Source organism: Papio anubis, chromosome 5 (genome assembly GCF_008728515.1).
Source record: "Papio anubis isolate 15944 chromosome 5, Panubis1.0, whole genome shotgun sequence".
NCBI classification, from domain to species: Eukaryota; Metazoa; Chordata; class Mammalia; order Primates; family Cercopithecidae; genus Papio; species Papio anubis.
This window is the reverse complement of record NC_044980.1, coordinates 116166791-116194168: the sequence shown is the minus strand read 5'-3', so window position 1 is coordinate 116194168 and position 27378 is coordinate 116166791. Positions and strand designations below refer to the sequence as shown.

At 36.5% G+C, this 27378-nt stretch overlaps 1 protein-coding gene across 5 annotated transcripts in view; it reads left to right on the top strand.

The window, feature by feature from the left end:
* The window catches only part of CEP120 (centrosomal protein 120), a 75994-nt gene extending 67343 nt beyond the window's left edge, over nucleotides 1–8651 (top strand). For all 5 annotated transcript variants that reach the window (XM_009208983.4, XM_021939628.2, XM_009208984.4 and 2 more), the window contains 2 exons: nucleotides 1969–2114; nucleotides 6814–8651. In XM_009208983.4, coding sequence (XP_009207247.1) covers nucleotides 1969–2114; nucleotides 6814–7048 — 381 coding nt within the window. In that variant the 3' untranslated portion in view covers nucleotides 7049–8651. The remainder of the gene's footprint in view (nucleotides 1–1968; nucleotides 2115–6813) is intronic.
* The last annotated feature ends 18727 nt before the right edge of the window (nucleotides 8652–27378 follow it).

The following is a 27378-nucleotide window of genomic DNA, read 5'->3' as shown; positions in this document are numbered from 1 at the left end:
TATGTTCAACCTCACTGGTCTTTAAATAGTGCAAGATAAAATTACAATGAGATTCTACTACGTCACCTGTCAAATGGCTAAAATGAAAAAGAAAATGACATCACCAAGCGTTGGCAAGAATATAAAGCACTGGAATGCTCAAGTGGAAGCGTGAATTGATACCACTACCTTGCAAACTGTTTGGAAATACAGGTTGAACATCCCTGATCCGAAATGCTTCAAAATCTGAACTTTTTGAGCCCTGACAGGATGCCACAAGTGCAAAATTCTACACCTGACCTTATGTGACAGTTCACACAGAATTATTTAAAACATTGTGTAAAACATTGTGTAAAATTACTTTCAGGCTGTGTATACAAGGTGTATGTGAAACATAAATGAATTTCATGTTTAGACAGTCCCATCCCCAAGATATCTTGTTATGTATATGCAAATATTTCAAAATCAAAACACTTATGGCCCCAAGCATTTCAGATAAGGGATACTAAAACCTGTATTTACTAAGGCTGTTCTAATTCTTACATCCTCTGACCACGCAATTTGAAGCCTATGTATATATCCAGTAGGAATGCATACAAGTGTGTTCCAAAAGACATGTATAAAATCTTCACATCAGCATTATTTATAATTCAAAACTGGAAACTGCCCAGTGTCTTTCAGCAGTGAATGAATAAATTGTATATTCATTCAGTGGAATGCTGTATAATAATGTAAATGATTAACTACATAGAACAATGAGTCTCAAAAACAATGTTAAATGAAAGAACCCTGACACAAATACATACTGTACAGATTCTGTATTAAGTTCAAAACTTATTTGTGGTGTTAAAATTAGGGTAGTACTTATCGTTGGGAAAGGGTGAATGGTTAGTGACTGGGAGGAGACACAGATTTCTGGGATTCTGGCAGTCTGATCTCCGGATGGTGAGTATGTGAGTGGTCTACTTTGTGAAAATATATCAAAATGTATCTTGTCATTTGGCAGTTTTCTGTTTTGTTACAATTCAATAAATACTTCAAAAAATAGTTAACAGAAACCTATTGACCCAGCTTTCCCACTCTGGGATTTTGTCCTAAACAAAAGAAAATGACTTAAGGATTCCTGAGCTAACCTGTGTGATAGATGACAGAGTGTCCTATTACAGCAGTGTTTGTAGTAACGAAAGTGTCTGTTATTGAGAAAGTGGTTGAATAAGTCATGGAATATGCATTATGTGGAATGTTACTCATTTATTTTAAGACTTTATTGACTTGAAGAATTGTTAAACTTTTTTCAAAATGCAAACTAGAATGTATTGTTTGTTTTCATTTTTGTTTAAAAACATATGTGCATAGGTTTTGTATGAGTCTGGAGAACAGAGTGGAAAGGCATATTTACTGAAGGAGGAGTGGAATTAGGGATTTGTACAGGGACAGTTAATGAATTTTTCTAGGTACATCTTTGTATAACGATTTTCTCAGATGCTGCTCTTACCACTAGTCTTTTAGCAGTTCATTGTATTGACAGCAGCCTCTTTCTTGCCTTCAACATCTATTGTCCTGTGATAGTCAGCTAATATCAATCACTGATTGAAGGATTATGACTTCTAGTAAAAGAGAAGTAATAGAGTGTTTAGAGAAAACTTACCTGGGTATTTTCTGGATAATATATAACTCATAAAATTAGCAGTGCAAGGGTGGGCACACACCTTGGGCCCAGGTACTCCTACTTGGGCCCAGAGGCCGAAGCAGGAGGATTGCTTGAACCTAGTAGTCTGTGGCTTTAGTGTGCTTCATTGCTCCTGTGACTAGCCAGTGCACTCCAGCCTGGGCAACACAGTGAGATTCTGGTCTTAAAAAAAAAAAGAATTGGCAGTGTGTGGCTATATCATGGGTGTTGTCAAATAGGATTATAATCACAAGTCAAAGTCATATGAAATATTTGTTCCTAATATTAAGGATATGGCTTGTTTCTTTGTTTCTTTCAAGAGGGAACAAGAAAGTCAAATGGCTCGTCTTAAAAAACAGCAGGAAGAATTGGAACAGATGAGACTACGTTACCTGGCTGCTGAGGAAAAAGATACAGTAAAAACCGAGCGACAAGAATTGTTGGATATAAGAAATGAATTGAACAGGTATAATAACTAAAAGAGTGTTTCTTTCAAAAACCAAAGTTTGGTTCAGGGAAGGTACAACTTCAGGTCTTTCAAGGATGAAGTAGATCATATATAAAAATATAGAAAATGTAGCAGACATATACAATAGAAAATCTATGCCAGCTGGGTACTGTGGCTCATTCCTGTAATCCTAACACTTTGAGTGGATGGTGGGAGGATCGTTTGAGCCCAGGAGTTCTGGGCTGCAGTGAGCTGTGGTCACGCCACACTGCACTCCAGCTTGAGTGACAGAGTGAGGCCTTGTGTCAAATTTAAAAAGAAAGAAAAGAAAATCTATGCCAAAGACTATTAAACTTTTTTTTTTTTTTTTGCTATGAATACAGCTGTGGCAAGTCCATTCAGCTCTTGTGTTTCCATTTATAGCATTACTACTTTAAAATTTATTTTTATGTGGTGATTTCAGGATTATTGCTACTATTGAACTGAGTATTGACTTACATAAACTATAAGAAATTTCAAATTTAGTCATATTATTAATATCTGTAACAATAGCTCTTAATGAGCCCTTACTTTGTGCCAGGAACTGTTTTAAATGTCTTGTATTGCCCAGCTCTTTTTTTTTTTTTTAATCTTCAAAGCTACTTTGTGAGGAAGATATTTTCACCAATTTCAAGATGAAGAGATTGAAGATTAAAGACAGAGCTTAAACACATTATTCAAGGTCATGTAGCTAGTAAATCATGGAGCCAGAGTTCAAATCTGATTCCAGAGATTGCATTTTTAACTACTATGCTACACTGGGCTTCTCTGTAGTGCTGTGTTCATCTTAATCACAACTTCAACGGTGTTTCATGTTAGAAAAGTAATCACTAGGAAGCAGCGTAAAAATGAATTCTACTTTTTTTGGAGGGTAATTTTGGGGGAAGACTTTTTGGCTTAGTTTATCAAGGGTCTAGTATATTTTTGTTTGAGCAAAGTGCAGTTTTAGTTAACTTGGACTGGTTAAAAAATATACCATAGACTGGGTAAACAGAAGTTTATTTTCTCACAGTACTAGAGGCTAGAAGTCAAAGATCATGGTGCCAGTGTGGTTGGTTTTAGAGGGCCACCTTCTTGCTGTGTCCTCTCTCTGGTGTCTCTTCTTAGGAGAGCACTAATCCCATGATGAGAGTTCACCCTCATGGCCTCATCTAAACCTGATTATCTCCCAAAGGTCCATCTCCAAATACCATCACATTGGAGGTTAGGGGTTCAACATCTGAATTTGGCAGGGACACAGTTCAGAGCATACACATTACATTTAACACAGTATCTTATATCTCCATGTATGAAGTGGAGAAAAATGTGGTCACTATATTAAGTGGGTTCCTAGCTGAATTAAATAACTGTATTTAAAAGATAATTGAAGAAATACCAGTTGTAAAAGGTCAGCTCCAAGTACCATGCTTAACAGGGTTCAATCTGTGGTACTTTTATTCTCATTTATTCAGGAAATATTTATTTGGTATCTACCATGTTGTAGACTTGCAAGACATTACAACTTAATGAGTTATAATATCCTTGCCTTCCAAAATTTTGCTGTCATATATAGCACTTTCTTGGTTCCAGTTTAGCAAATATATGTTTAGCTCCTGCTGTTTGCTAAGCACTGATTTGGTGGGTTAAAGATATCCATGTTGCCTATCAAATCTGTAGATCATACACAGTCTTACTAATGCCTTAATAAATTAGGATTCTGAGAAAACTGAAACCAATAAGTTTAAATATATTAGAGACAAAAGCAGAGTCCTCTGTATAAGCTATAAGAAAAATCACTTAAGTGATAGATAAGACATAAAACAGGTGATGTGTAGAAGCCTAGGAGAACTTCTGTGGCCACTAATAATGGTGTGATTTGGCTACCGAAGAGTCAGTGCAGTTAGGGTCATTCATAGAAGTAGTGTTCATTATTCAGTACTGGTAAATCACCTCTGGGGTGTTCTTACCACTGTGCAGCACACTTTAAGGGAAATCAGCTACCTAGAGAGCTTCCAGTGGAATGTGACCAGGACAGTAAGGGGCAATATATCATGCCATCCAAGAAGTGGTTAAGAGAGTGAGGGATATTGAACTTGAAGAACTCTTGGGCAAAGTGGTAGGTAACTGTCTTCACATATCTGGAGAGCTACCATATTAAGAAGAAGTAAGCGGGCTTCTCCTCTTAGGCAATATCATAGCCAATTACTGAAAATATAAAGAGGCATACCGAGTTCAATACAAGAAGGAACTTTCTAAGTTAGAGCAGTTCTACACAGTAATATGTTCCTAGTGGCAGGGAGTGTGCTTGTAGAGTCCAGAATAGCAGTTGTCAGGAATGTTCTAAAAGTTTTCTTTAACAACTTTATGGGCTTCTTCAGCCATCAGGTTCTAAAATTCTATTGTGATCATGACTGATAATTGCATTTTAGCAAAGATTTGGTAGAGATGATCTATCAGTTGTACAAAAATTGCATTTGTCCCATATGCATAGACAGATGATGCACAGAAAGGAAATGGTTAAACTTTCTGGTACATAGTTTGGCATTGTGTGCATTAATTTACCTAGAGGACCCTATCCTCCAAGACAGCTATAAGAATTAGCGTAGGAGAAACAACGATTCAGAAATCTGCCCTTACTTATCCACATGAATCACTCAAATTCCATGGAAAGACTTTGGTACCAGTGTCTCACTAACCACTCCATTTCCCACCCAGGTCCCAGAGTACAGTGCCCTGCACTGTTTAGGCTTTTGGTTTTAGAATAAAGACATTTGGTATCCTTCTTGGACTGTAGTTTCCTTTTTTGTGTAAGGAATTATAGGAGTTTCATGTTTCAGAGGGTCATCTGAACAAACGAAAGTGTGTTCTGCCAACAGTCATGTACCCTCTGGGGCCATCCTGGTCTGTGAGAGCAGGACTTGTTCCTCACTGCTTTCTCCCTCTCCCTCATCCTGTGTGTAAATTTAGAAATGGACTTAGTCTTCAGCGGAAATAAGCCACAGAAAAGCCAGTCTCAAAGGGAGGAACTTAGATGCAACTGCTTTGTCTTACAATCAAGACAAAATATCAGAATCATTGCAAATTAAAATACTTTTGTAGCCACTAATATAGAAAAATATAAAATTATATCTTTTTTTTTTTTTTTTTTTTGAGACAGAGTTTTACTCTTGTTGCCCTTGGCTGGAGTGCAATGGCCGATCTTGGCTCACTGTAGCCTCGGCCTTCCGGGTTCAAGTGATTCTCCTGCCTCAGCCTCCCAAGTAGCTGGGATTACAGGCATGTACCACCACGCCCGGCTAATTTTGTATTTTTAGTAGAGATGGAGTTTCTCCATGTTGGTCAGGCTGGTCTTGAACTCCCGACCTCAGGTGAGCCGCTTGCCTCGGCCTCCCAAAGTGCTGGGATTACAGGCATGAGCCACTGTGCCCAGCCAAAATTATATCTTAATTGTACGTTCTACATTAAACATATTCCATATCCAAACTTAGTGTTATTGTCACTTAGTAAGTAGGCCAGGTACAGTGGCTCACACCTGTAATCCCAGCACTTTGGGCGGCCGAGGCAGGTGGATTACTTGAGCCCAGGAGTTTGAGACTAGCCTGGAAAACATAGTGAAATGCCATCTCTACAAAACTATATATATATATCTCACACACACACACACACACAAATTAGCTGGGCGAGGTGGCATGGCCTATAGTCCCAGCTACTCGGGAGGCTGAGGTGGGCAGATCCATTGAGCCCAGGAGGTCGAGGCTGCAGTGAGCTGTGATCACACCACTACACTCCAGCCTGGGCGACAGAGTAAGACCTTGTCTCAAACAAACAAAATATACTAAGTATTATTATTACTGCTCCATTTTCAAGACCGTTTGATCAACAGTGTTCTATTGGAAATACCCAAATTGCAGGTCAGCATCTACTCTCCTTTTCTCATCCCCAAATGAGATTATAACAAACATAACTTGAAGATATCCATGCAAAACCTTAACATGCATATGCCCTTTGAACCACACATACATATAGAATTTCACTTTCTACAAATAATTAGAGATACAACTCCATAATAGCAGGGAATTTTCTTGGTTCACTTCTGTATCCCCAAAACTAGTTTGGCACAAATAAATGTTTGTTGAATGAATTTTTAAAAATATGTTCAAAACAGCAACAACAAAGGTTTTAAAACGAGCAACCTAAAGATCAATAATAAAGGATGACGAAATGATGATACCCCAAATGATGGAATATTATAAAACAATTTAGAAGAACATTTAATGATATAAAAAAATCACTATATAAATGAGAAAAGTAGTATACAGAATTGCATATGTAGTATCATTAAGTTTTTCAACACATACATATTTTAAGTACATATATGCATTTTTTAAACTTGAAAAGAAATACAGAAAAATGTTACTCAAATTGGGATCACATTACAGATGATTTTTATTTTCTTCTTTACATAGCTCCATAATATCTAGTTTTCATGTATTTTGTAATTAGAAAAACAAGTATTGTTTTTAAAGTTGCCTTTTATAAATGTGCAGACTGTTGACTAGCCAAGTGGAACATTGTTTTTGTTTTCGTCCTGAAAATATTACTGAAACCTTATTTTACCATTGAATCATTTTGTTTTTAAATAGTGACGTTAAGAAAACCAACACAGTTGCTAGAGTGGCATTTGTTCTTGACTTCTCAGGTTAAGGCAACAAGAGCAAAAACAATACCAGGATTCCAGAGAGATTGCAAGTGGAAAAAAGGATGGTCCCCATGGCAGTGTATTGGAAGAAGGCTTGGATGATTATTTGACTCGCCTAATAGAAGAAAGGGATACTTTGATGAGAACGGGTGTGTATAATCACGAGGATCGAATAATAAGTGAACTCGACCGACAGATCAGAGAGATTTTGGCAAAAAGCAATGCCAGTAATTAATAACATTTGGAAGAGCTTTATACTCTAAATTTTAATTTCTTTGTAAAACCTTCAAAAGTGAGGAAAATGGATGTTTTAAAATGGTATTTTCAATTTTTTATAAGCAAAATTTTGTATGTTATTGTATAGTATTTATTTGATCTTATTTACTTTATGCTACCTCTCCCACACTGGTTTTATTTGTAATTTGCATTTTATATACTCATTTTAAATAACTTTTCAGTGTTTTTCATAGTTTATAATCTGATGGCTAACTTTCAAAACAGCTTTTCACTAAGTTAGTTGTAGGAGAAATGACTGCGGTAATTTCCAGTTCTATAATATTTCATGTTGAGCCAAAAGAGTATATCTTGCACTTTAAAAATGCTGCGTCCTATTCCATTTGAATGTAAATTTTTAAAAGTTGAGACCAATTGTAACCAGTTTAACTCATTTTAGATGACCTTTTTTTCTTATAATATTTGCAAGTGACAAGTTTGAAAACAAAGCAAGATCAGTGCAGAGAAGCCATATGACATGTTGGGTGACAAATTGGTCATTTGTTTAAATAAAGTTAATACAGATTAAATTTGTTTCAAGAGCCATTGAATTTTCAAATTCTCAGTGTACTTATAACTTTTAAGAACATGAAGCATTAGCTTAATATAGTTTTCTCTGTTGGTTTCTTCCTCAAGTTTGCATTGTTTTATTTTGTTAAAATTAGAGATTTGTTTTTATTTTCCAGTTACAGTAATACTAGCTGTCAGCTTAAACCCTCTGTAATAGAACATGGAAACAGACACATAAAGACATTAGCTGAAAAAATAGAGTGAAAATCAACTATTTTTTACTCCCCCTAATTTCAGTCAATCTTTTTCAAAGTGCACGAGATTCAGTCATTGAATTTATTCAGTGCCATGTCTGTATAAACTCTGAGAGTTCCTTTATATCATATTCTTCAGAGCCAACATTTATCCTCAAAGCAACGCTTCCCACCTCCTTTTACAGAGTACCGAAAAAGTTTTAGCAAAGTCACAGATTAGGTTGAATTTCAAAATATATGTACTTTAAAAAGTTCTGATTTCCAAATATAATTAAGTATATACTTTAGGAAGTTACCAATAACTTCCATCAAAGCAGAGTAGGATATATGGTAACATTAATTTTCTGTCATTTTAAATGAGATATATTTCTTATTAGGGAAATTAAAGTCCCTATGCTTTTATTTTTTTCCTTATTAACAGAGTATTAATCTTCTAAAAAATAACCCAGCAGTAAATAATAAAGAAATTACTGAATGAGAGGATAATGAATCTGTGAATCATAGCAGGAATTTGCAATATTAATTATGATTAGCTATTTTTCTCTCATTGATTTTTGTGCCACTTGAATGGAACAGAAGCATGCCTTTTGTTTTGAAAGGTCTGGGGTAAAATGCTGTGACTGTTTACTGCAATTGCATTGTGTGTTGCCTGAGACTGCTTTCAAACACTAGAGGGGGCCTCTGATTTAGAGAAACAAAAAGGGCTTTTCTAAAATGGATGTGTATTTTATTTTCCCTTCTGTAAAGCTCTTTTGGCTACTGTAATTTAACAAATAAAATCATAATTGTGTGCATCTCTGAGTTCTTGAGCAGCCTGAGTTCTTTTTTTTCTAAACAGAGTTGGCAAAGTGTTCGGGTTTTCCTATTTCAAATGACTGTCTTTTTTTCTCAAGTGTTTACATACTATTTTTTTTGTCTTACAACTAGAGGAGTCTAAAATCTTAACTCTCTTTTGTAGTCCTTTTAGCAATAACCATTCCATTTATAAGTGGCATCAAATGGTTTTACACTGATTTTGCCTAGGAGTTAATGAGTATGACCACAGTAGATGTATCAGTGAGTGGGTGCAGGCATGGGTGGGTGAATAAGTTTCCAATAACAGGAAAATATCAAATATTTGAAGGTGAAATCAGATTTACCTTTAAAATTTTTGTGTTTTTTTCATGGAAAAAGTCTAGTTTCCATGTTTAATGCAGGCATGTACTGCATAGGAGGGTGTGTAATGTCTACCAGGTATATCTAATACCATGTTTGTATAAACATAGGAGTTCCCTTGCAGATAAATCCTAGTAATTTCTATCTGTACCTGAATTCCTGTTGCTTCAAGCATATGTGGGAGTTTGAGTGTGGTTTAAGGACGTATTAGGGCCTCTGCTGATGGGGAGACAGTCTTTCGTCTGACCAGATGATTTTCTCCTCTACTTCCTGTCCAGATGCTGCCCAACCTGAATCTGAGTTCACAGATTGCCCCAGCATATATTGCTTGTTTGCAGCCACTTCAGAATGGACCGACCTGTTTTTTACAGTTTGTAGAAAGGGCCCTCTGGTAGCTATTTATGGACTTAAAAGATGTGTTCTCACTACCTTTTTGTCTAACTTGATTGAATACCTAAATTTTTCATTTTTAAAATTGATATAATTCACACACCATAAAATCACCATTTTAAAGTATACAGTTCAGTGTTTGATACAGTCACAAGGTTGTACAACTGTCACCACTATCTTACACATTTTTATCACCCCAAAAAGAAACCCCTGTACCCATTAGCAGTCACTCCTCATTCCCTTCTATCCCAGCCCCTAACAACCACTAATCTTTCGGTCCCTTTGGATTTGCCTTATTCTGGGCATTTCATATAATGGAATCCCAAATTGGATATTGAAAATAGAAAATATTAGAAAACCTAAACTATCACTAGTTTCTATATGTTTTATCAGATGTTGAATTAAATGATATAGAGATTCAGAAGACCAACATAAGGGCATAATATTCATCATAATATTCATCCATTGGGAAAAGAGTTCAACTTTTCTTCTATCTATCACCTCTAAAGCACTGACCAAATATAATAGTGAAAAGTGGATAATGTTCTAGCAATTTAATGCTGAAAATGGGGTTATTGACACATATCAGTATCTCATCAAAATTGCACACTCTTCCGTGCTTTTCAGAGTTTGGGGATAAAGTGAAGCAGTGTCAACTAGAATGTGAGGTCTGCGAGGGCAGCGACCTCACATTCTAGGTCTGTCTTAGTTTCTTCCAGAACTAAAAGAGTGCCGGCCATATGTAGGCACTCAGATAATATTCGCTAAATTCATAAAGAAATGAAAAGATTGTGTATGGTCTACCTGTCAAAATAGATGTAAAAAAATTTGACGGCTGAAATGCAGGGGAAAATAGGACCCCATGGCCTCACTGACAGGTTTATGAACTTGTGGTCTGACTACCCAGGCCCTGTAGAAGTGGAGGAGTTCTGTTTGTTGGATTGTTTTTTTGCTTTAAAAAAAAAAAAAAAAAAAAAAGTTTGCTTTAAATTCATAGATGTAGAAAGTAGACTAGTGGTTACCAGGGGCTGAAAGGAACTAGGGGAAAAGAGGAAGTGGGAATTACTGTTCAATAGGATCAGAGTTTCTGTTTGGGATGGTAAAAAAGCTCTGGATTATGGATAATGGAAATAGTTGCACACATTGCAAATAATTCCACTGAATAGTACACTTAAAAATAATTAAGATGGTACATTTTATGTTCTATATATTTTACCACAATTTAAAAGTTTGCTTCAAACTGTGCCTCAAATCTGCTTACCCAGTGTTCTCATGCTGAAAGTTTTCTGCACAAGAGTCACTTGTCAAGTAATTTCTGAAGATAACATCTTGTCATTCTTTGATTGTAGAAATGGATCAAAGGTACTTCCTTAAATGTTTATAGCACCTTTACCAAAACCTGAAATGAGTGAAAACTAATGGCTACATTTAAATCCTGAGTTCTAAAGATAAGTTGGAGACTCCTCGAAACTTAGAATTGTAATGCCTTCATGTTTTATAAAATTATGTCGTTATCTTTAATGACAATTTAGAAAAAAAAATTGGTTTTTAAAATTTAAGAGATAGTCCAGACCATGGATGTAAATTGGAGTGAGAATTAAAAAAAAAAAAAACCACCCAAAACATATTACTAGTATAGTAAAGACACTACTAGCTTAGTGTCTTTTTTTGATGGTAGGTTGTCTTACTGTCGGTTAGTGGTCTTATTAACCAATAAAGTGGTTTGTGTAAGCCTGTTAAAGTCTGGCTGAGTAATTTCAAATTATGACTTGAAAATTTAAATCCGTCTTAGACGTTTGTGTTTTGGCAATTGTATTAACAGCATATCCCTTGGAGCCTAGACGTTTCATCATACCCTTTTTCTGCCACTTGCTCTAGTGTACGATCATGCTTCTTCCTAGCTAATGTGCCCTCTGCTTCCAGGTCTTGCAGACACGTAATCCATCCATATTGGCATAAATGGGGAAATAGAGACAGAACTGCCGAAGTACCTAAATGTTCTACTGAAACTAAAAGAACTAGATTGCTCACTGATTTTGTTATATAACCTCTGTTTGGCATCAAATTAGAATCTGCTATTGTTGGGAATGTAACTGTAGAAAGGCTGCTATATACTTAATTCCCATTTTATTTGCTTTTCTGGGGGTTGTCTTAGTGTTTTCATTTGAAATGTTTTTACAGATGTAGGCTCTTCAGATATGAAGTTGCTGAAGTGGAGACTCAGAAGTTTAGCTTTCAAATTGAAGAGGGATGGAAATCTGTTTAGGAAGATTAATTTTTAGATAAATAATTTACTGACCGATACATTAATGTACAATGATCCCTAGAGGCTTTTAAAGATGTTATTATATTCTTAAGGTTTCTAAGAATGTTAAACCTGTCATTCGTAATAGGAGAGAACTAAAATAGAGTCCATTTATAATTTCTTCTTGGAAACATTTCACTCACACATTCGTCGACAAATTTCTTTTCTCTTCCAAATAACTTATTTAATAGTTGGACAGCATAGCTCTTTTCTTGATTAACATGTTAACTAGTCAAAAGCATGCAGATGCACTGGATGAGTGCAGAATTTTCCCCAATAGTTTAGATTAAAATTTGGCTAGAGCAAATAAAACTTTACTATAAAATCCTACTTTGACATAATTGTAAATTTTAGTGAATGTCAACCCAATAGTGAGAGTCTATGTCTAGTAGGTTACAGTATACTGCTCAATTCTTCAGCAAGTTCTCATATTAGTGAATAGATTGAGCAGGATTAAAAACATTATTAAAGCACTAGTTTCATTTCTATGACTAATTTGCAAAGAAGGATTTAGTTACTAAAATTTCAATCTGTTTTCTTGAAATTTGGAATCTCAAGACTTATCGCATTACTTGAACTCAGTTCATATTGTGAGCAAAATGTGATGCCCTGCAGATGGTAAGTCAAATCAAGAATCTGAGATGTTACTATTAGCATACATCTTTAGTTATTCTGTTTAGATCAGAGAAGATAGTGTAGCAGTCTGCTTGGTGTATTCACTTAATTGTTGCCTTGAGGAAGGAGATTTCAGTTCCTAATTTAGCTTCATTGTTGGCAGATGAGATTAATGGTCTTCTCTTGGTTTCTGGCAGAAGTTTATTTAGGTAACTAACTGAAATTTGTAAAGTTTGCACAAGCAGAATAAAAGTATCAAATAGGAAAAAGGCGTGTGAATAGTTTTCAGAAGTAATTTAGCCCACAGACTTTTTTCCTTTTGCAGTAAAAATTGCATTTGCAAGTTCACATTTAGCCTACTGTCTTCTCCTCTATTACCAATCTTCATTTTTTTTCTCTTCTATCTCCTTATCAATGTATAAGTATTTGCCAGGAACAATGACACTCCAAATTTGTCTTAAAAAGATTATTTAGAAAACTCAGAGCGAGAGAGATATGCTGAGAGAGAGAGGAACAGACAGACAGAAAGAGAAAGAGACGGAGAAGAGAGACAGAGCTTGGGGCCCAATTTTCATTTGGTCTATGTTTTCTTTTTCTTTCTAAGGTCTATAAAATCGTCATATGGTTCCACTGCTTCCACAATTATTTTTTGCCTCATATTGTCACTTGAACCGCAGTGTCATTATCACATCTATCTGAGCATCTCTATGATCCCAGCAGTGCAAATATGAAGGGATGCAATTGTCAACCTAGTATGTTTTGGCATGACTCCAGAATTTAAAATTTCCTCTATATGTGCAGTAGGCATTTTAATGCTACCCTCAGTGCATATACACATTTAGTATAATTCCCAATGGTGTGCCCTTCTACTAGATAAAAGAGAATAATCTCCTATTTACTGTGATCAAATAAATTGAGGAATTCATTCAACTAAAATGTATATATTTAGCAACTATATGGAAGCTTTTTAGTCTAAAACTTTACATAGTTGTGTATAAAGTATTACTATTGTTCTTCCCATTATGGTATCTTGGAAGGAGATTTACACATTTCTTTGTTATTAAGAAATTATGAAAGTGTCAGGGGGCCTCCAATGCCTTCATGTAATCAATAGCAAAGACAGAATAAAACATATATAGACAGACAGATTTCTTCTCGTTTATCTACACTCACTGCTCTCCCAATGATGGCTTCAGTTGCTATGATGCACAGTACACAAAAGTTTCTAATCACAGCATTATTACTAAAAGCTCTAATTATACGTGTTAATTGTTTTATGTCAAGAACTTTTTTTTCAGATTCAGTAAGAGGAGATACTAAATTTGAAACTACAAGTATTATCAAACCCATTTGAACCAGAGAAGCAATTTGTTATAAATTACATTAGATTAGCTGCTAGTCATAAGGGAACTTCAGAGGTAAGCCTATTGAGGAGACTAGAACACCCCAATCTATTTCTAGGCCTGTGCTCCAAGAAAGTTGGCTAGCAAAGGATGAGGGAGTGAGTATATGCAAACTCAGATGGACTCTAAGGTACCCTTAAAATCCATAGGGTCCAATGCACTCTATAGAACATAACATTTTTGACATTTGGGGTACAAGTGATGCTGTTGTCTGAATGCTTGTGTCCCTCGAAGTTCATCTGTTGAAACCTAATTACCAATGTGATGATATTAGAAGGTGGGGTCTTTGGGAGGTGATTAGATAATAAAGGCGAGGTCCTCATGAATGGGATTTGTGACCTTATAAAAGAGGACCCAGAAAGCTGCCTTCATTCTTCTACCACATGAGGACACAGCTATTAGGGACATCTATGCATCAGACAGTGGACCTTCACCAGACACCGATACTGGATTTCTTAGCCTCTAGAACTATAAGAAATAAATTTCTGTTATTTATAAGCTACTCGGCCTTTTGTATTTTGTTATATCAGGCCAAACAGACTAAGACAAGTGATATTAATGGTCAAAGAAAAGAAAAGAAAAAACTCCCCAGCAAACTTAGAGGAACTGTCTTGACCTGATAAAGGACATCTATGAAAAACCTACAGCTAATGTCCCGCTTAATGGTGAAAGGGAGATGCTTTCCTTCAAAGATCAGGAACAGAAACAACATCTGCTCTATTCAATAGTGTGTTGGAAGTTCATAACCATTGAAATAAGGAAGAAAAAAGAAACTAAAGTCATCTAGATCGCAAAGGTAGGAGCAAAACTATCCTTGTTCACAGATGACATGATTGACTACCTCAAAAAAATCCAATGGAATCTACAAAGTTTCTAGAACTAATAAGTACATTTAGCAAGGTTGCAGAATACAAGGTCAATATGAATAATAACCAAAAATCAGTCACATTTCTATATATTAGTCACACACAGTACCAATACTATAAAAATATGCAATATTTAGGAATAAATATAACAAAAATGTGAAAGACATATGCACTGAAAACTATAAAATATTATTGAGAGAAATTAAAGAAAACTGAAGTAACTAGAGAGACATGACGTGTTTATAGATCAGAACAGTCAGTGTTGTTAAGGTGTCATTTTGTAATCCCTATCAAAATCCCAGCATACTTTTTCGTAAAAATTGAGAAACTGATTCTAAAATTTCATTTGAAACACAAAGCACCTAGAATATCTTCATAAATCTTGAAGTCAGGTAGTGTTACTCTTCCCATTTTTTTTTTTCTTTCAGAAAGAAAGTGGGAAGACTAATATTACCTGATTTCAAGATTTTTAAAGCTACAGTAATCAAGACCACACATACATAGACAGCTGATTTTCAACAAAAGTGCAAAGGCAATTCAGTGGAGAAAAGATGGTCTTTTTGACAAATACTTCTGGAAAAATTGGATGTCCATAAGTAAAAAACTAAACTTTGATCCCAACTACTAGACACAAGTTAATTCAAAATAGTTCATAGGTATAAATGTAAAAGCTAAAGTTATAAAACTTCCAAAAGAAAGCACAGGAGAAAGCCTTTGTGGCTTTAGGTTAGACAAAGATTTCTTTCATGTGACACCAAACGCACAATCCATAAAGGAACAAACTGATAAATAGAACTTCATCAAAATTAAGAACTCTGCACTTCAAAGACACTGATTAGAGAATGAAAAACAAGCCATGCTTAGAAGAAAATATTTGCAAGTCATGTATCTGATTACAGGATTTATATCCAGAATACATAAAGAATTTTTGAGCATCAGTAAGAAAATAGCTCAATCTTTAAAAAGATAAATCATTTAAATAAATGCTTCACTACAAAACATATATGGATAGCCAGTCAGTACAGGAAAAGAAGCTCAACATCCTTACTGATTAGGAAAATGCAACTTAAAACCATAACGAGATACTGCTACACAACTATTAAAATGGCTAAAATTAAATGGACTACATAGACTGACCATGGACTCCCAGGTATTTACTCAGGAAATAAAGCATACATCCATACAAAGAATTGTACATGAATGTTAATAAAAGCTCTGTAGCTAAAAAAGAAATGTTCTTCAACAGATGAATGGGTAAACTATGACGTATCCATACAATTAAATATTACTCTTCAATAAAAATGAGTTACGGATAACATGCAACAATATAGAGGAATTTCAGGATAATTACACAGAATGAAAGAAGCCCAATGAAAAGTACATTATGTATACTTCCATTTATAGAACGTTCTAGAAAGTGAAAATTAATCTATAGTGACAGAAAGCAGATCAGTGGTTGTTTCCTGTGGGGATGCTGGGTAAGGAAATGAACAGGATGGAGAAATTATAAAGCGGTATGAGGAAACTTTAGGGGTAACGGATAGTTTTATTATTTTGATTCAGGCGATAGTTTTACAGATTTATACATGTCAACATTTTCAAAATGTATACTTTCAATATGTGCCACTTATTTTTTGGCACATATTTATCTTATGGCAATTAAACCTAAATAAAGATGTTGAATTTTTTTAAAATACCAGTAGTAAAATAACAGCTGCCAATCCACCCTTGGTTGTCCTTTTGTATTGATTGATTGACTGATTGATTGATTGAGATGGAGTCTCAGTCTGTCACCCAGGCTGGAGTGCAGTGGCGGGATCTAGGCTGACTGCAAGCTCCGCCTCCCGGGTTCACGCCACTTTCCTGCCTCAGCCTCCTGAGTAGCTGGGACTACAGGCTCCCACCACCACGCCCAGCATGTACTTTTCCACATAAGTAGACTTTCCAGATAACTGAGGCGTAGCATTTGCTCCATTGGAAACTGCTTATTTTAACCATTTTAAAAGTAAACCTTCAAAAAATGTATCACAGCCTCCTTTGAATGTTAAATCACAGACTACAGAAACTGAGTTACCTTTTCTGTATATCACAGACTACCATGACGGGCTGCTGCAGCAGAGGGGAAAAAGTACTATATTTGGAGTTATTTGATATTATGTTCAGGTTTATAGCTTGCTTCCTTTCACAGGGAATTTGAGGCACTTTGCAAAATTATGTTTAATTCAAAACGAAAAGAATAAATTGTTGAAGGAAAGAGAACATACAGACTAGCAAATACTAAAGCTAGGGAAAATATTAGTGAACTGCAATATTGTCATAATCAATGATCTTATTGTAAGTGACAGAAATCCATTTTGAAATCGCTAAGCACCAGATAGAAAATAATTACCCTGTAAAAACGATGGTGGTAATGAAGAATGGTGGAGATGGCATTGAGATTAACACCAAAAGGACCCTCTCTGTATGTTCTTGCTTCTGATTCTGTGTTTGCAGACTTTTCTTCACAGCATTAAGGGAGAAAAAAAATAAGAACATAGAAGACCTAAATATTAATATTAATATTATTATTTTGAGATGGAGTCTTGCTCTATCACCCAGGCTGGAGTGCAATGGCACGATCTTAGCTCACTGCAACCTCCGCCTCCCGGGTTCAAATGATTCTCCTGCCTCAGCTTCCCAAGTAGCTGGGATTACGGACACCCACCATCATGCCCGGCTAATTTTTGTATTCTTTAGTTGAGATGGGGTTTCACCATGTTCGTCAGGCTGGTCTTGAACTCCTGACCTCAGGTGATCCACCCACCTCGGCCTCCCAAAGTGCTGGGATTACAGGTGTGAGCCACCACACCTGGCACTAAATATAATTAAAAGGTATAATTTGTAGATATGCATTCTATATTCACAGAACAGAAAATCAACCTTTACAAGTTTACTTGAAATATTCAGAAACAATGAGCATATATTAGTCCACAGAAAATATTAAATTATAAAAATATTGAGTAGGGGGTGGCTGGCTAGATGGCCAAATAGAGACAGCTCCAGTCTGCAGCTCCCTGCAAGATCAATGCAGAAGGCGGGTGATTTCTGCATTTCCAACTGAGGTACCTGGCTCATCTCATTGGGACTGGTTAGACAGTGACTGCAGCCCGCAGAGGGTGAGCAGAAGCAGGGTGGGACGTTGCCTCACCTAGGAAGTGCAAGGGGTTGGGGAACTCCCTCCCCTAGCCAAAGGAAGCCATGAGGGACCGTGCTGTGAGGAACAGTGCATTCCAGCCCAGATACTATGCTTTTTCCATGGTCTTTGCAACCCTCAGACCAGGAGATTCTCTCTGGTGCCTATGCCACTAGGGCCCAGGGTTTCAAGCACAAAACTGGGCGGCCATTTGGGCAGACACCAAGCTAGCTGCAGGAGTTCCTTTTCATACCCCAGTAGTGCCTGGAATGCCAGCAAGACAGAACAGTTCACACCCCTGCAAAGCGGGCTGAAGCCAGGAAGCGAAGTGGTCTAGCTCAGTGGATCCCACCCCCACAGAACCCAGCAAGCTAAGATCCACTGGTTTGAAATTCTCGCTGCCAGCACAGCAGTCTGCAGTTGAGCATGACCTGACCATGCTCCAGCTTGGTGTGGGAAGGGGCGTCCACCATTGCTGAGGCTTGAATAGGTGGTTTTCCCCTCACATCATAAATAAAGCCACCAGGAAGTTCAAACTGGGTGGAGCCCGTCGCAGCTTGGCAAAGCCACTGTAGCCAGACTGCCTCTCTACATTCCTCCTCTCTGGCAAGGCATCTCTGAAAGAAAGGTAGCAGCCCCAGTCAGGGGCTTATAGATCAAACTCCCATCTCCCTGGAACAGAGCACCTGGGGGAAGGGGTGGCTGTGGGCGCAGCTTCAGCAGACTTAAATGTTCCTGCCTGACAGCTCTGAAGAGAGCAGCAGAGCCTCCAGCACAGTGCTTGGGCTCTCCTAAGGGACAGACTGCCTCCTCAAGTTGGTCCCTGATGCCCATGCCTCTTCACTGGGAGACACCTCCTAGCAGGGATCAACAAACACCTCATACAGGAGAGTTCTGGCTGGCATCTGGCAGGTGCCCCTCTGGGTTGAAGCTCTAAGAGGAAGGAACAAGCAGCAATCTTTGCTGTTCTGCAGCCTATGCTGGTGATACCCAGGCAAACGGTCTGGAGTGGACCTCTAGCAAACTCCAACAGACATGCATCAGAGGGGCCTGACTGGTAGAAGGAAACCTAACAAACAGAAAGGAATAGCATCAACATCAACAAAAAGGACATTCACAACAAAACCTAATCTGAAGGTTGCCAACATCAAAGACTTTGGTCTTTGATAAATCTTTGGAGATAAATCCGTGAAGATGGGGAGAAACCAGTGCAAAAATGCTAAAAATTCCAAAAACCAGAATGTCTCTTCTCCTCCAAAGGATCACAACTCCTTGCCAGGAAGGGAACAAAACTGGATGGAGAATGAGTTTGATGAAGTGGCAGAGTATGCTTCAGAAGGTGGGTAATAACAAACTCCTCCAAGCTAAAGGAGCATGTTCTACCCCAAAGCAAGGAAGCTAAGAAACTTGAAAAAAGGTTACATGAATTGCCAACTAGAAAACCAGTTTAGAGGAGAATATAAATGACCTGATAGAGCTGAAAAACACAGCACAAGAACTTCGAGAAGCATACACAAGTTTCAATAGCCAAATCGATCAAGAGGAAGAAAGGATATCAGAGATTGAAGATCAACTCAGTGAAATAAAGCATGAAGTCAAGAGTAAAGAAAAAAGAGTGAAAAGAAATGAACAAAGCCTCCAAGAAATATGGGACTATGTGAAAAGACCAAATCTATGCTTGATTGATATACCTGAAAGTGATGAGGAGAATGGAACCAAGTTGAAAAACACTCTTCAGGATGTTATCCAGGAGAACTTCCCCAACCTAGCAAGACAGGCCAACATTCAAATTCAGGAAACACAGAGAACAACACAAAAATACTCCTCGAGAAGAGCAACCCCAAGACACATAATTTTCAGAAGCACCAAGGCTGAAATGAAGGAAAAAATGTTAAGGGCAGCCAGAGAGAAAGGTCAGGTTACCCATAAAGGGAAGCCCATTAGACTAACATGGATCTCTCTGCAGAAACCCTGCAAGCCAGAAGAGAGTGGGGGCCAATATTCAACGTTCTTAAAGGAAGAATTTACCCAGAATTTCATATCTAGCCAAACTAAGCTTCATAAGTGAAGGAGAAATAAAATCCTTTACAGACAGGCAAATGCTGAGAGATTTTGTCACCACCTGGCCTGCCTTACAAGAGCTCCTGAAGGAAGCACTAAACATGGAAAGGAACAACTGGTACCAACAACTGCAAAAACATACCAAATTGTGAAGACCATCGACACTATGAAAAAACTGAATCAACTAAAGAGCAAAATAACCAGCTAGCATCATAATGACAGGATCAAATTCACACATAACAATATTAATCTTAAATGTACATGGGCTAAACGCCTCCAATTAAAAGACATAGACTGGCAAATTGGATAAAGAGTCAAGACCCATGGGTGTGCTGTATTCAGGAGACCCATCTCACATGCAAAGACATACATAGGCTCAAAATAAAGGGGTAGAGGAAAATTTACCAAGCAAAGCAGGGGTTGAAATCCTAGTCTCTGATAAAACAGACTTTAAACAAACAAAGATCAAAAGAGACAAAGAAAAGCATTACATAATGGTAAAGGGATCAATGCAACAAGAGTAGCTAACTATCCTAAATATATATGCACCCATTACAGGAGAACCCAGATTCATAAAGCAAGTTCTTAGAGACCTACAAAGAGACTTAGACTCCCACACAATAGTGGGAGACTTTAACACCCCAATATTTCTGTCAATATTAGAAAATTAACAAGGATATCCAGGACTTGAACTCAGCTCTGGACCAAGTAGACCTAATAGGCATCTACAGAACTCTCCACACCACACCAAATCAACAGAATATACATTCTTCTCAACACCACATTACACTTATTCTAAAATTGCCACATAACGGGAAGTAAAACACTCCTCAGCAAATGCAAAAGAAGAGAAATCATAACAAACAGTGTCTCAGACCACAGTGTAATCAAATTAGAACTCAGGATTAAGAAACTCACTCAAAATTGCACAACTAAATGGAAACTGAACAACCTGCTCCTGAATGACTACTGGGTAAATAACAAAATGAAGACAGAAATAAAGATGTTCTTTGAAACCAATGAGAACAAAAACACAATATACCAGAATCTCTGGGACACATTTAAAGCAGTGTGGAGAGGGAAATTTATAGCACTAAATGCCCACAAGAGAAAGCAGGAAAGATCTAAAATTGACACCCTAACATCACAGTTAAAAGAACTAGACAAGCAAGAGCAAACAAATTCAAAAGCTAGCAGAAGACAAGAAATAACTAAGATCAGAGCAGAACTGAAGGAGATAGACACATGACAAACTATTCAAAAAATCAATAAATCCAGGAGCTGGGTTTTTTTTTTTTTAAAGATTAACAAAATAGACCACTAGCCAGACTAATAAAGAAAAGAGAGATGAATCAAATACATGCAAAAAAAATGATAAAGGGGATATCACCACTCTTTCCACAGAAATACAAACTACCATCAGAGAATACTATAAATACCTCTACACAAATAAACTAGAAAATCCAGAAGAAATGGATAAGTTCTTGGACACATACACCCTGCCAAGAATAAACCAGGAAGAAGTCAGATCCCTGAATGGACCAATAAGTTCTGAAATTGAGGCAGTAATTAATAGCTTACCAACCAAAAAAGTCCAGGACCAGACAGATTCACAGCCAAATTCTACCGGAGGTACAAAGAAGAGCTGGTACCATTTCTTCTGAAACTATTCCAAACAATATAAAAAGAGGGAATCCTCCCTAACTCATTTTATGAGGCCAACATCATCCTGATACTAAAACCTGGCAGAGATACAACAAAAAAAGAAATTTCAGGCCAATAATCCTGGTGAATATAAGTACAAAAATCCTCAATAAAATACTGGCAAACTGAATCCAGCAGCATATCAAAAAGCTTATCCACCACGATCAAGTTGGCTTCATCCCTGGGATGGAAGGCTGGTTCCACATACACAAATCAATAAACGTAATCAATCACATAAACAGAACCAATGACAAAAACCACACAACTATCTCAATATATGCAGAAAAAGCTTTCAACAAAATTCAACACCCCATTCATGCTAAGAACCTCTCAATAAACTAGATATTGATGGAATGTATCTCAAAATAATAAGAGCTATTTGTGACAAACCAACAGCCAATATCATACTGAATGGGCAAAAACTGGAAGCATTCCCTTTGAAAACCAGCACAAGACAAGGATGCCCTCTCTCATCACTCCTATTCAACATAGTATTGGAGGCTGTGGCCAGGGCAATCAGGCAAGAGAAAGAAATAAAGGGCATTTGATTAGAAAAAGAAGAAGTCAAATTGTCTCTGTTTGCAGAAGACACGATTGTATATTTAGAAAACCCTATTGTCTCAGCCCTAAATCTCCTTCAGCTGATAAGCAACTTCAGCAAAGTCTCAGGATACAAAATCAATGTAGAAAATTCACAAGCATTCCTATACACCAATAACAGACAAACAGAGAGCCAAATCATGAGTGAACATCCATTCACAATTGCTAGAAAATGAATAAAATACCTAGGAATCCAACTTACAAGGGGTGTGAAGGACCTCTTCAAGGAGAACTACAAACCACTGCTCAAGGAAATAAGAGAGGATACTAACGAATGGAAAACACTCCATGCTCATGGATAGAAAGAATAAATCTCATGAAAAATATAAATTACTATAAAGTAATTTATAGATTCAATGCTGTCCCCATCAAGCTACCATTGACTTTCTTCACAGAATTGGAAAAAACTATTTTAAATTTCATATTAAACCAAAAAAGAGCCTGTATAGCCTAGACACTCCTAAGCAAATAAATAAATAAATAAATAAATAAATAAATAAATAAATAAATTTTTTTAACAGAAAGCGCTGGAGGCATCACGCTACTTGACTTCAAACTATACCATAAGGCTGCATTAACCAAAACAGCATGGTACTGGTACCAAAACAGATATATAGACCAAAGGAACAGAACAGAGGCCTCAGACATAGCACCACACATCTACAACCATCTGATCTTTGACAAACCTGACAAAAACAAGCAATGGGAAAAGGATTCCTTATTTAATAAATGGTGTTGGGAAACCTGGCTAGCCATATGCAGAAAGCTGAAACTGGATTCGTTCCTTACACCTTATACAAAAATTAACTCAAGATGGATTAAAGACTTAAACGTAACACGTAAAACCATAAAAACCTTAGAAGAAAACCTAGGCAATACCATTCAGGACATAGGCATAGGCAAAGACTTCAGAACTAAAACACCAAAAGCAATGGCAACAAAAGCCAAAATTGGCAAATGGGATCTACTAAAATAAAGAGCTTCTGCACAGCAAAAAAAACTATCATCAGAGTGAACAGGCAACCTACAGAATGGGAGAATATTTTTGCAATCTATCCATCTGACAAAGGGCTAATATCCAGAATCTACAAGGAACTTAAACAAATTTACAAGAAAAAAACAACCCCACCAAAAAGTGGGCAAAAAACATGAACAGACACTTCTGAAAAGAAGACATTTATGCTGCCCACAAACACGAAAAAAAGCTCATCATCACTGGTCATTAGAGAAATGCAAATCAAAACCACAATAAGATATCATCTCATGCCAGTTAGAATGGCAATTATTAAAATGTCAGGAAACAAAAGATGCTGGAGAGGATGTGGAGAAATAGAAATGCTTTTACACCATTGGTGGGAGTGTAAATTAGTTTAATCATTGTGGAAGACAGTGTGGCGATTCCTCAAGGATCTAGAACTAGAAATACTATTTCACCTAGCAATCCCATTACTGGGTATATACCCAAAGGAGATTATAAATCATTCTACTATAAATACACAAGCACAAATATGTTTATTGCAGCACTGTTCACAATAGCAAATACTTGGAGCCAACCCAAATGCCCATCAATGATAGACTGGATTAAGAAAACATGGCACATATACACCATGGAATTCTATGCAGCCATAAAGAAGGATGAGTTCATGTCTTTTGCAGGGACATGGATGAAGCTGGAAGCCATCATTCTCAGTAAACTAATACAAGAACTGAAAACCAAACACTGCATGTTCTCACTTGCAAGTGGGAATTGAACAATGAGAACACATGGACACAGGGAAAGGAACATCACATACTGGTGGGAGGGATAGCATTAGGAGAAATAACTAATGTAGACAACAAGTTGACAGATATAGCAATCCACCATGGCACGTGTATACCTATGTAACAAATCTGCACATCCTGCACATATACCCCAGAATTTAAAGTATATTAAAAACAAAAAAGAAAAAATAATAATTGAACAAAGTCTCTAAGAAATTTGGGATTACGTTAAATAGTCAAACCTAAGAATAACTGGTGTTCCTGAGGAATAAGGGAAATCTAAAAGTTAGGAAAACTTATTTGCCAAAATAATTGAGGAAAACTTCCCTGGCATTGCTAGAAATCTAGATATCCAAATACAAGAAGCTCCAAGAACTCCTGTGAAATTCATTTCAATAAGATCATCACCTAGGCACATAGTCATCATGTTATCGAAAATCAAGGTGAAGGAAAGAATCTTAAACGCTGTGAGACAAAAGCATCAGGTATCTATAAAGGACAACCTATCAGATTTACAGAAGATTTGTCAGCAGAAACCTTATCAGCAAGAAGGATTGGGGTCCTATCTGTAGCCTTCTTAAACAAAATAATTGTTAATCAAGAATTTTGTATCCAGCAAAACTAAGTTTTATAAATGAAGAAGAGAGAGTCTTTTTATGACAAAAAGAAATGTTCAAACAATTTGTCACCACCAAGCCTGCACTACAAGAAACACTAAAAAGAGTTCTAAATCTTGAAGCAAAATCTTGAAATACACCAAAACAAAAAATCATTAAACCATAAATCTCACAGGGCCTGAGAAACAATAACACAATGAATAAAAAACAAGGTACTTAGGCACCAACTAGCATGATGAATAGAACAGTACCTCATATCTCGATGCTAACATTGAATATAAATGGCCTAAAGGCTTCACTTAAAAAGATACAGAATGACAGAATGGATAAAAATCCATCAACCAAGTATCTTCTGTCTCCAAGAGACTCACCTAACACGTAAGGACTCACATAAATTTAAGGTAAAGGAGTGGAAAAAAATATTCCATGCAAATGGAAACTAAAAGTAAGCAGGGGTAGCTATTCTTATATCAGAAAGAAACAACAACAACAACAACAACAACCCAGACTCTAAAGCAACAATAGAAAAAAAAAGAAAGACAAAGAGGAACATTATATAATTAGAAAAGGATTAGTCCAACAGGACAATATTACAATCCTAAATATATATGCACCTAACACCCAAATTCATAAAACTACTACTACTAGACCTAAGAAATGAGATAGACAGCAACACAGTAACAGTGGAGGATTTCAATTTTCCACTGACAGCACTAGACAAGTCATCAAGGAAGGAAGTCAACAATGGACTTAAACTATATGCTAGAACAAATGGACTTAACAGATATTTACAGAACATTCTACTAACCACTGCAGAATATACATTCCAATCATTAGCACATGGAACATTCTCCAAGATAGATCACATGATAGGCCACAAAACAAGTCTTGATAAATTTGAGAAAAATCAAAATTATATCAAATATCCTCTTAGACCACAGTGAAATAAAACTGGAAATTAACTCCAAAAGGATCCCTCAAAACTATGCAAATACATGAAAATTAAATAATCTGCCCTTAAATGATCTTTAGGTAAACAATGAAATCGAGATGAAAATTTAAAACTTCTTTGAACTGAATAACAGTGACACAACTTATCAAAGCCTCTGGGATACAGCAAAAGCATTGCTAAGACGAAGCTTCATAGCATTAAATGCCTACATCAAAAAGTCTGAAAGAGTACATTTATGTAGCCAACAGACACATGAAAAAATACTCATCATCACTAGCCATCAGAGAAATGCAAATCAAAACCACGATGAGATACCATCTCACACCAGTTAGAATGGCGATGATTAAAAAGTCAGGAAACAGGTTTTTGGAGAGGATGTGGAGAAATAGGAAAAATTTTACACTGTTGGTGGGACTGTAAACTAGTTCAACCATCGTGGAAAACAGTGTGGCGATTCCTCAAGGATCTAGAACTAGAAATACCATCTGACCCAGCCATCCTATTACTGGGTATATACCCAAAGGAGATTATAAATCATGCTGCTATGAAGACACATGCACATGTATGTTTATTGCAGCACTATTCACAATAGCAAAGACTTGGGACCAACCCAAATGTCCATCAATGATAGACTGGATTAAGAAAATGTGGCACATATACACCATGGACTACTATGCAGCCATAAAAAAGTATGAGTTCATGTCCTTTGTAGTGACATGGATGCAGCTGGAAACCATCATTCTCAGCAAACTATCGCAAGAACAGAAAACCAAACACCGCATGTTCTCACTCATAGGTGGGGACTGAACAATAAGATCACTTGGACACAGGAAGGGGAACATCACCCACCATGGCCTGTTGCGGGGTGGAGGGAGAGGGGAGGGATAGCATTAGGAGATATACCTAATGTAAATGATGAGTTAATGAGTGTAGCACACCAACGTGGCACATGTATACATATGTAACAAGACTGCACATTGTGCACATGTACCTTAGAACTTAAAGTATAATAACAAATAAATAAAGTTTTTAAAAAAGAGTACAAATTTACAATCTAAGGTCACACCACAATGAACCAGAGAAACAGGAATGAACCAAACCCAAACCCAGCAGAATAAAAAAAAAATAACAAAGACCATAGCAGAACTAAATGAAATTGAAACAACAACAACAACAACAAAAAAAAAAAAAATGGAAAGGATAAATGATACAAAAAGCTGGTTCTTCAAAAAGGGAAATAAAACTGATAGACCACTGGTAAAATTAAGCCAATTTCTAGAAGGGTTTTTCCAATGTTATCTTCTAGAGTTTTTATGGTTTCAGGTCTTAGACTTAAGCCTTAGATAGATCACACATTAGGCCACAAACTAAATGTTCATAATTTTTACAAAGTTGAAATCATATGAAGTACTTTTTCCAATAACAATGAAATGAAATCAGAAATCAATAGCAGACTGAAAAATGAAAAATCCACAAGCATGTAAAAATGAAACAATGAATATGTCAAAGAAGAAATCAAAAGAGAAATTCCAAAATGCCTTGACACAAATGAAAATGAAAACACAGTATACCAGAATTATTGGATACAGTGAAAGCTGTGCTGAAAGAAAAATATATAGTTAAAAGTGCTCAAATAGAAAAAGAATAATCTCTAATTGACAACCTAACTTTACCCCTTAACTAGAAAAAAGAACACTCTAAACCCAAATCTAGCATAAGAAGAGAAATAGAAATTAGAACTTAGACAAAATAAAGAACAGAAAAACAACAGAAAAAATAAGTGAAATTAAGTGTTGATTTTTTGAAAAGATTAACAAAATTGTCAAATATTTAGCTAGTTGACTAAGCAAAAGAAACGAGACTTAAATAACTAAAATCAGAAATTAAAGAGAAGACATTACTACGGATTTTTACAGAAATATAAAGC